Here is a 10,669-nt window from a genome sequence, read left to right as displayed (position 1 = left end):
GCTTGGCAGTACTCCATTAGGACACACACACACACACACACACAGACACACAGTTACACATGCACACAGACACACACACAGACACACATGCACACACACACAGATACACACACACACATGCACAGACACACACACACACACAGATACACACACACAGATACACATGCACACACAGACACACATGCACACACAGACACACAGACACACAAACACACCCAGGCACACAGCAACATGTTGATGAAGGTTCTCAGTCATCCAGGTCATAATACGTAGAGCAGACTGGAGCGAGGTGTCTGGACTTGTAGAGTCCTCTTGAAGACGTTCCTCTGCTCCTCCATCAGCTCCATCAGTGGGGGGTCTGTGTGTCGGGTGTGTCTAACGACTGGCTAATGACTTTACAACACAATGACATCACAACATTCACACTCACCATCACAGACCGTCCCTGATCCAGGGCCAGACCGTCGGCAGCACGCCACCTGCAGACCCTTCACAGCCGCCCCCTGTGCTCCGTGTGAACAATCTGGTGTCCTCTGGTGGAAGCAGCATGGTGCTGGATGGTGAGAACCGGACCTCCATCAGGCCTCCACTGTGGGTCCTACAGGTCTACTGGTAACGTATGGTCACTTCCTGTTTCTCCACCGTCTTGTTCACCTGTGCGCGGTGCTTGGTGTCAGGATGTCCACGCTCACTCCTTTAGTGAGTGTGAGCTGTGTAGAACGTGCAGTTTATTCACAGCCTTGGAGGCTAAGTGAGCTAGAGGCCCGGCTCTGTGCTGCAGAGGAGAGCGACTGGAAGAAGCCATGCTAAGCTAAGCTAAGCTAAGCTAAGCTAAGCTAAGCTAAGCCGAGCTGAACAACAGGGACAGAGCGGAGGTCGGCAGAGGATGGGGCAGTTAATCAAGGTTTTACTGAAGTTTGTGTTAAAACCGACACGGCTGTGTCTGAAGTCACTCCCTGATTTATGATGCATTGTGGGATACACTGAGGGCCCTATATGGGGTCTATCATTCCTCACTAAGAGTTCGGACAGCACCACAACATGGCGGAGGCTCTGTATGGCTGTTCGACACCTGTACTGAGCGGGCTAATGTGTTCGGTGTGGTGTACACAGAGACAAACCCAAACATCGTGACCACAGCGCCACTTCACCTGGTCCCTTCTTCTTCACTCCTCAGAGCAGCAGGCGAGTCACCGCTGCCTCTTGCGGCGGTTACTGGTACTACAACAGCTGTCAGCCTGGAACCAGTCAAATAAAAGTGTTCATGTGTTTGGTGTCGGTATTCGTTTAATCCAGAGACAACACTGACAGTGTAGAAACAGTCACAGATATTCATTATTGATCAGACATTAACATTGATCAGAGGAACATTCACTGAAGCTGCTGCTGAGAGTTTAATTACTGAACAAACATCAGCAGCAAGACACAGACCTGTACGCTCGGAGGTCCAGCAGAGACAGTGCAGTCAGGCAGAAAGGAGTGGGAATCAGTAGAGTGTTTAGAGGTCAGTAGAGTGTTTAGAGTTCAGTAGAGTGTTTAGAGTTCAGTAGAGGTGAGTAGAGCAGAGTGTCAGTCGTAGTTAGTTGGTGCGCTGTCGGTAGCGGAAGCGGACCTCCGTTGCGGGCTGCAGGATGCCCAGCCCGGCGCGGCTGCAGTCCAGCGTGGCTCTGCGCTGACCGTCCTCCAGCTGAAGGTCGAAGTAGAGCAGCAGCAGACACACGAACTGTTTGATCTCATTGATGGCAAAGAACCGCCCAGGACACATGGAGGATCCAGACCCGAACGGCATCAGGAAGTACTTGAGCCTCTGACCGTCCTTGTAGAAATCCGTCTTCAGCCTGCCATCCTCCATAAAGCGGTCAAACTGGAACGCCTGAGGATGAAGGACAGAGGAGGACACCAACATTTACACTTACATAGAATATTCCGCTTGAACAGTGGAACACGGATGATTCTGGCTTCCCCAAAAACTAGGACATCACATCAGACACAGATCTTTGATGCTTGTGAAAGGTTGATCCATGTGAGGAGTATGAGCACTCAGCCTGCGGCCCAGCAGAGGGCTGATGGAAGCCCAGGCCTTCATCTGACCTTTTGGGTCTGGTGTCTCTCATCGTCCTCTTGACAAAACCCCACAGAATCTTGATGGGTTCTGGTCCAGCGTGTTTGCCAGCTGATCGAGCACGGTAATATCATGGTCATGTAGGCAGCGCTTGGTACTGCTGGCAGTGTGGGGAGGAGACATGTCCTGACAGTTGACACTTCAGAAAACAGTGGACCAAGTGTTGACTCCACCCTACAGGAAGTGAACTGCAGTCCATCAGTGAGGATGTGGTACTTCTACCACACAGACATTAAGCTCCTTAACACTGAATAATCACCAGTATCTCCACTTCAAAGTGATTCAGTGAAGCACTGCAATGATCATGCATTAAAGCAGGCCGCTGTGCTCCTCAGGTGCTCCGTCGTTCTGCTCTGACTGTTCAAGTGCCAGCAGGTCTGGATGTTTCCTACCGTGCCCTTTGTACTGCACAGATCATTAGCTTCTCTGCCTCTCTGTGCCTCCAGGCTGCCTTTCTTTCACATGATATGCCAACATTCATGATGTGGTCTTGTACAGGCAGATGACAAATATGCGATTAGACAGTCACACAGAGAGAGGGGTATAAGGTCTGATCCTTCATCAAATGAGCTGTATGAATAACTGAATAATGTATTTCTGACTGAGTCACAGCGCCCGATGTAAACACCCGGCCATCGATGTAAAAGACGGAGCTGTAAACCTACCTGGAGGCAGCGCGTGTGGAGCCACAGACTGCTCTGTGCTGTCCATGTGTGTCCATGTTCGTCCTGTGTGTCCATGTGTCCATGTGTGTCCTGTGTGTCCATGCATGTCCATGTGTGTCCTGTGTGTCCATGTGTGTCCTGTGTGTTCATGTGTGTCCATGTGTGTCCTGTGTGTCCATGTGTGTCCATGTTCGTCCTGTGTGTCCATGTGTCCATGTGTGTCCTGTGTGTCCATGCATGTCCATGTGTGTCCTGTGTGTCCATGCGTGTCTGTGTGTCCATGCATGTCCATGTGTGTCCTGTGTGTCCATGCATGTCCATGCCTGTCCATGCGAGCACAGGTCGTCACTTCACATGTTGCTGTGAACATCTCCGGCCGTCAGTCAGCTCATTTCACTGCAGTGTGCTCCAAACATGGCTACATGTTTGGACAACCATCGTGAAGACTTAGACCCAGCAAGGCATTCTGGGAAATGAAGTGCTGTCCTATCATTTTCCACACATTCAGGACTTGAAGTGGGATTTAGGGGTCAGTTCTGAATTCTCAGCAGCTGGGCTTTCGATTAGACTGCGACACCAGTAGTTACCATAGTGAACGATAGAGAAGATTGAAGCGAGGCGTCTGGACTTGTAGAGTTTTCTAGAAGACGTTTCGCTGCTCATCCAAGCAGCTTCATCAGTTCTAACTGTTGGTGGGGAAACATGGTTTATATGTGGTTACAGACCTATGTGGGTGGGTCTGGGTAAACTTAAAAACTGAAAAAACAATAGCACTAAATGTTTCCATACTTACCTGTGATGTTCTGGCTGACTGGGCCAGGTGTGTCTAACGACTATGAAACTGCCGGAGGGGGACTGGTTGACAGCCCTTTGTTCTTACTGTGAGTATGTGCCAACTTTGCCATCTCTCCAGAGCAGATTCCAGTGGTGGACCTCATCACAGCCACAGAGTCAGCCATCAAGAACAACAACCTGACAGACACAGAAGCTGAGCAACTCCGCTCGAAAGTCACAGCCACACTCTCCACTGCTAATGAAATGAAACTGTGATGAAAGGAAGGCCCTGATAGCACTACAAAAGGACCGGGACATCACCATCTTATCAGCAGACAAAGGAAGATGCACAGTGGTACTCAACACACAGGACTACCACTCCAAAGTGACAGATCTCCTCAGTGACGCAGCCACATATGAGACACTGAAGAGGGACCCCACCGGAAACTACAAGAAGAAACTAGTCAGCTACCTACAAAAACTGGAGAAGGACCAAATCATCAACCGCAAGCTCTACTTTCGACTGTATCCTGGGGAAGCCACTCCACGCCTGTATGGACTCCCCAAGATACACAAGGAAGGAGTCCCCCTCAGACCCATCGTCAGCAGCACAAACTCAGTCACATACAACGTGGCTAAGCACTTGGCTGAACTCCTGACACCACTGGTAGGTGACACACCACATCACATCCACAACTCTCAGGACTTTGTGAACAAGGTGGAGAAGATCCAAATGGACCCAGACGACACCATGGTCTCATTTGATGTCACCTCCTTGTTCACCTGCATCCCTACATCAGAAGCCACAGAGATGGTAAGGACGTGCCTCACACAAGACAGCACACTCAAGGAGAGAACCAACCTAACGCCAGACCACATCTGTGACCTGCTGGACCTCTGCCTGACCACCACTTATTTCCAGTACAATGGGAACTTTTACAGACAGAAGCACGGCTGCGCGATGGGATCCCCCGTGTCTCCTATTGTGGCCAACCTCTACATAGAAGAAGTGGAGAGAAGAGCCCTGAGTTCCTATCCTGGAACCACCCCCACCCACTGGTTTAGATATGTGGATGACACCTGGGTCAAAATCAAGACCAACGAAGTGGAACGGTTCACAGAACACATCAACGCAGTGGATAACAACATCAAGTTCACTCGGGAGGACACCAAGGAAGACAATCTGGCCTTCTTGGACTGCACAGTACATATTGAGGAGGACAGGAGCCTCAATGTGGAAGTGTACAGGAAACCCACACACACGGACCAGTACCTGTTGTTTGATTCACACCACCCACTGGAACACAAACTGGGAGTCATCAGGACCCTGCAGCACAGAGCACAAACTGTACCCACCAGCTCAGAGGGGAAGAAGAAGGAGCAACACCACATCAGGAAGGCCCTGCAAACATGTGGCTACCCGAAGTGGGCACTCATCAAAGCCACAAAAACAAGACCCCCCAACAACAAGAAGAAGGACGACACCAGGCGGAGAAAGAACATCTCCATTCCATATGTGTCAGGAGTATCAGAGAAACTCCGCAGGATCTTCAACAACCATGACATCCCGGTCCATTTCAAACCTATGACAACACTGAGACAGAGACTGGTTCACCCGAAGGACAAGATTCCCAGGGAGAAACACAGCAATGTGATATATGCAGTCCAGTGCAGTGAGGAATGCTCTGGTCTGTACATTGGAGAAACTAAACAACCACTCCACAGAAGAATGGCTCAGCACAGGAGAGCCACCTCCTCAGGACAAGACTCAGCTGTTCACCTCCACCTCAAAGACAAAGGACACTCCTTTGAGGACAACAATGTCCACATTTTAGACAGGGAGGAAAGGTGGTATGAAAGAGGAGTCAAGGAAGCCATCTATGTTAAGCTGGAAAAACCTTCCCTTAACAGAGGTGGTGGCCTCAGACATCATCTTTCTACCACATACAATGCAGTGATTCCATCCATTCCCAGGAAGTTTGCACATACTCACAGTAAGAACAAAGGGCTGTCAACCAGTCCCCCTCCGGCAGTTTCATAGTCGTTAGCCAGTCGTTAGACACACCTGGCCCAGTCAGCCAGAACATCACAGGTAAGTATGGAAACATTTAGTGCTATTGTTTTTAAGTTTTTAAGTTTTTACCCAGACCCACCCACATAGGTCTGTAACCACATATAAACCATGTTTCCCCACCAAACAGTTAGAACTGATGAAGCTGCTTGGATGAGCAGCGAAACGTCTTCTAGAAAACTCTACAAGTCCAGACGCCTCGCTTCAATCTGCTCTACGTATGATGACCTGGATGACTGAGAATCTTCATCATACTGAACGATTTTAACGTTAGAATGTTTTGGAGATATCAGAATTCCTTTATTTATCCCGAGGGGAAATTCTTTAAAGTAATTCTGAAAATCAATGTGAATGTTAAAAACGTTTTGAGGTTTTCATTAAAGAATCATGACATATTGCATTTTAAAGCATTTATTATTGACTGAGCTGCAGCTAGTCCGTCCTTCAGTCAACACATCGGAACCACTGATCCTCAGTCTGGCCCGGTTAAAGAGTGGACCCTGGCTGAAGTGTGTGTAGCAGTACCTGTGGATCCTCGTAGATCTCGGGGTCCAGGTGCATAGACTGTGGGTACAGTGCGATGATGTCTCCTTTCCTGACAGCCATGGAGCGCTCGGCATTCAGGCGCAGACTGAAGTCCTCCTGAGCCACCCGGATGTTCATGGAGGCCGAGGACAGACGGAAGCTCTCATTGACGCAGCTCTCTGTGGGGGACATCGGGTCAGTGCTGATCCCAAACAGAACCACTGTGTGTGTGTGTGTGTGTACCCAGATAGACGAGGCTGTCCAGCTGCTCTCTGCTGAGTTTCACATCTTTGTCGATGCTGAACTCGACTCCACTCAGACTCAGGACGTCATGGATCTCCTGGCGGACGACCTGCAGAGCCTCGGGGTGTTTCACCAGGTAATACATGGCCCAAAAGGTGGCAGGAACTGTATTTCCCACTGATGCCCAAAGTAAGGCAAAGTGGTGAGCTGAAGGGAGGACACGGGACATCAGGTCACCCACAAGCATCAGCCCCCTCTCCACCTCTAAATCCACCAGCCCCCTCTCCACCTCTAAATCCACCAGCCCCCTCTCCACCTCTAAATCCACCAGTCCCCTCTCCACCTCTAAATCCACCAGCTCCCTCTCCACCTCTAAATCTACCAGCTCCCTCTCCACCTCTAAATCCACCAGCTCCCTCTCCACCTCTAAATCCACCAGCCCCCTTTCCACCTCTAAATCCACCAGCCCCCCTCTAAATCCACCAGCCCCCTCTCCACCTCTAAATCCACCAGCTCCTTCTACACCTTTAAATCCACCACCTCTAAATCCACCAGCCCCCTCTCCACCTCTAAATCCACCAGCCCCCTCCCCACCTCTAAATCCACCAGCCCCCTCTCCACCAGCCCCCTCTCCACCTCTAAATCCACCAGCCCCCTCTCCACCTCTAAATCTACCAGCTCCCTCTCCACCTCTAAATCCACCAGCCCCCTTTCCACCTCTAAATCCACCAGCCCCCATCTAAATCCAGCAGCCCCCTCTCCACCTCTAAATCCACCAGCCCCCTCTCCACCTCTAAATCCACCACCTCTAAATCCACCAGCCCCCTCTCCACCTCTAAATCCACCAGCCCCCTCTCCACCTCTAAATCCACCAGCCCCCTCTCCACCTCTAAATCTACCAGCTCCCTCTCCACCTCTAAATCCACCACCTCTAAATCCACCTCTAAATCCACCACCTCTAAATCCACCAGGTCCCTCTCCACCTCTAAATCTACCAGCTCCCTCTCCACCTCTAAATCCACCAGCCCCCTCTCCACCTCTAAATCCACCACCTCTAAATCCACCAGGTCCCTCTCCACCTCTAAATCCACCAGCCCCCTCTCCACCTCTAAATCCACCAGCCCCCTCTCCACCTCTAAATCCACCGGCTCCCTCTCCACCTCTAAATCCACCAGCCCCCCTCTAAATCCACCGGCTCCCTCTCCACCTCTAAATCCACCGGCTCCCTTTGTGATCACAGCCTGAAGCCACCATCTGGGAGGTGTACCTGCTTTATCGACGTCCCTTAGCGTGTGGTACTGATCAAACACCTCTGACCGTCTCTGGATGAACTGCGAGGTGTTGGACCAGCATGACATCTGGTGCGGCAGGAAGAAGCTGATCAGCTTCTGACGGATGGCCTTGGTCTGTCCCAGCAGCCAGATGGGGATCTGACTGATGAGGAATGGAAACATGCTGTCGAACTTGGTGAAGTCATCCAGCAGCGTGCCCATCCCGCTGTGCCGAGCAGCGGACATCGGTCTGCCGTACATGGTGAGGAAGGTGGCCTCGAACATGACCATGTTGCAGAAGTCGTACATGCTGCCGCTCCTCCAGCCGCCGCCCTCGCTGAGGTGGTCCTGGCGGAACACCAGCATCAGGTTTCCCATCATGGTGTCTGTCAGCGCCGTCAGACTCTCGCCCTGCAGCAGCTGGAAGGAGCGCTGGACCTGCTCGCTCAGACCGGGGAACTTCTCGCTGCGCGTGGGCGGGTATCCGAAGGTGAAAGATGCCGCCTTGTTGGTGAACTCATGGAAGTCCAGCTGGCGGCCATGTTTGATGATGTTTGGATACAGCAGAGGGTTCATGATGAAGGTCATGTATCTACCTGCAGGGCAGAGCAGTGAACTTAGGCTTCCTGTCCCCTCACATGACAGCAGCAGTGTTGTTGTGTTGACACTGAGCAGTGTCTGTACCCACCTGCGATGTGGACGGTAAACACGTCTCCAAACTTCCTCTTGTGTTCCTCCAGAAACTCGTGAGCATTCTTCTGAAACTGCAGAGCTTTTCCAATGAAAGGGATCCAGCCTTTTATTAGTGGAGGCTCGCCGTCTCTTCTGCAGACACAACAGCACGCACACACGCACACACACACAGAGCTGCCTTTAACAACCAGAACAGAAGACTTCTTTGTCTCAGTTCCTGAACTTTCACCCAACATGAATGAATCATCTGGACTTTGAACGCCGGCTGTTCTCTGTGTGGTTGTGAAAGTGCGACACTCCCCGCGCAGGGAACACAACACGCTCAGCTGCTACAACAACGCCGTGACACGGCCCGCACGGCTGTGACACGGCCCGCAGCCATCACTGGCCAGAGAGCAGCCCGCACTGCAGCGCCTGCTGCTGCAGGGCTGCTGGGGGGCAGGACCTACTGAGAAGCTCCTGCTCCTCCTGATCTGAGCCGTGTCAGTCACCAGAGGTTCTGAGCAGTGATGATGGAGGACAGAGGGTGGAGGCTGTTGGTGCTTTGGCTATGATGGAGACGCTCAGCATCAGTCCTGCTTCCTGTGATTGTGCTGAGAGGAATGTGGTATCAGATGGGGACTTCCTCCCGGGGGGGTGGACTCCCTGCAGCTGACCTAGAGGACCTGAAGCTGATCCACCATCATCACATGCAGTTTACGGTGAAGGCCCTCCTCCTGCTGATGAATGCCTCCACCCACACAGCTGATTAAGAGGTTCTGATTCTGCACCTTGGTGTCATCTAAGCACATCCTGCTGTGTGGTTAGACATTACATTAACCCTCAGGCGTCGCCTTAATTGACCCTTTCCTGTCAGTAAGGACCAAAATGTCCACTTCTAAAAACGGATATAAAAACTTAACGGGTTAATGTTTTCTGCATAAATCTCTTAAAGTAAAAAATAAAAGTGAATAAAAATGTGAGGGGTGCGCCTGCACATCCCTAGTGGGGTTTTACATGTTAAATATGTAGCTCTTAACTTCAGACCTGCACAAAACCACAAAACATTAAACCCTTTGGAGGAATTTAACCCTTTAAATGATGAACTGGTGTCACAGTTTGTGGGTTTTGTGAAAGAAACACATTAAAGTTCAGACTATCAAAAATGGAATGAGCATCGGGATTTTAACCCTTTAGAAGCCAGTTCTATTGCGTGATGCACACACAGTTAAAACAGCCAGAGCTCAATAACAGAGACATACACAGGTGAAAGGACAGGCATGCTACGCACAGGCTGGTGGCTGACCGTGTGGTGAACAGTAGAAAATTAACCCCTCACACCAAAACATGCAGGATTACATTCAGTAAGGAGCTGTTAAAGTATGAGTTAATGGACCTAAGTAAGTACCGTTTCAATCTGCTGCACACTGATGTTTGACATAAGACTGGTTTAACGAGACAGCGTGACTCTTTACTTGTGCAGAACAAACTGCAGTTTAACCTGAAGGGACGCCTGTAGGACAGCTGCAGTCCAGCAGCAGGCTCTGTGGACTCATACAGCAAAGAGTTAACACCGAAGCCCCGTGGAGCTCCATCAGCTCCTGTCATCAGCTGCTACGTCAGCACCGCGGGTCAACAGGAGCAGCATCACTGAGGAGCGGTGTTGACCATCCTCCTCTCCTGTTGACCATCCTCCTCCTCTCTGCTCCTACAGCTCGCTGCTGCCAGGAGTAACGGAGTAACGGTGCTGCTCAGAGTAAAAGTACTCGGCTCCATGTAGTGAAGTAAAAACAAGCCTTCATTAAAGTTCAGACCCTTGCTACACTCCAGGAGGCTACAGAAGTGAAAGCACCGAGCCGAGGCCGAACTTTTCTCGAACATTTGTCCCAGTGACACACAGAGCGGAGCGGGCCAGGCAGCGGAGGCCCGGCCCGGGTCAGAGAGGAGCGGCGGCACTCACCTCCTGCGGCAGCGGAGGGCGAAGAGACCGAGCAGGAGCAGCAGGAGCAGCAGGAGCAGCAGCAGGGACATGTTCTTCAGACCGACACACACCCTCTCTCACTCACGCTCCCACACACACCAGTTATCAACACTTAGACCGCTTCCGCCAGGAGGGTTCCAAAATAAAGTCCCAGCAGAGGGAGGGCCGAGGATCATGGTAGGATGGGCTGCCTGGTGAGGGCGTGTGCTGTCAAGGACAGAACCAACACGACCTGACCGGCCGTCTGTCCTCTGAAGAGGAAGACCCAACCTCAGAGCAGCGCTCCGTGCTTTTATTGTGAAGGGAGGCGACTCACTTCCTGTCCCATCCCCTAACCAGGTTTGG

General features: G+C 51.3%; 1 protein-coding gene across 1 annotated transcript; it reads right to left on the bottom strand.

Moving 5' to 3' along the window:
- Window positions 1–1,265: 1,265 nt before the first annotated feature.
- Window positions 1,266–10,557, bottom strand: cyp7b1 (cytochrome P450, family 7, subfamily B, polypeptide 1). Its single transcript, XM_028428349.1, has 6 exons — window positions 10,304–10,557; window positions 8,360–8,496; window positions 7,668–8,267; window positions 6,401–6,607; window positions 6,158–6,336; window positions 1,266–1,873 (listed from the first exon to the last, which is right to left on the bottom strand). The coding sequence occupies exons 1-6, from the start codon at window positions 10,372–10,374 to the stop codon at window positions 1,580–1,582; spliced, it is 1,488 nt and encodes a 495-aa protein (XP_028284150.1). The 5' UTR covers window positions 10,375–10,557; the 3' UTR covers window positions 1,266–1,579.
- Window positions 10,558–10,669: the final 112 nt, after the last annotated feature.

The sequence above is a fragment of the Parambassis ranga genome, chromosome 17 (assembly GCF_900634625.1).
Source record: "Parambassis ranga chromosome 17, fParRan2.1, whole genome shotgun sequence".
NCBI lineage: Eukaryota > Metazoa > Chordata > Actinopteri > Ambassidae > Parambassis > Parambassis ranga.
This window is presented reverse-complemented; position numbering and strand designations above follow the sequence as displayed.

What these genes read in the sequence shown, in the direction of transcription:
- cyp7b1 (XM_028428349.1), bottom strand. Translation starts at nt 10,374, where the DNA reads ATGTCCCTGCTGCTGCTCCTGCTGCTCCTGCTGCTCCTGCTCGGTCTC. An exon ending in GTTTACCGTCCACATCGCAG is followed by an intron (nt 8,268 to 8,359) that starts GTGGGTACAGAC and finishes TCTGCCCTGCAG; the next exon opens with GTAGATACATGACCTTCATC. An exon ending in GGACAGCCTCGTCTATCTGG is followed by an intron (nt 6,337 to 6,400) that starts GTACACACACAC and finishes TGTCCCCCACAG; the next exon opens with AGAGCTGCGTCAATGAGAGC.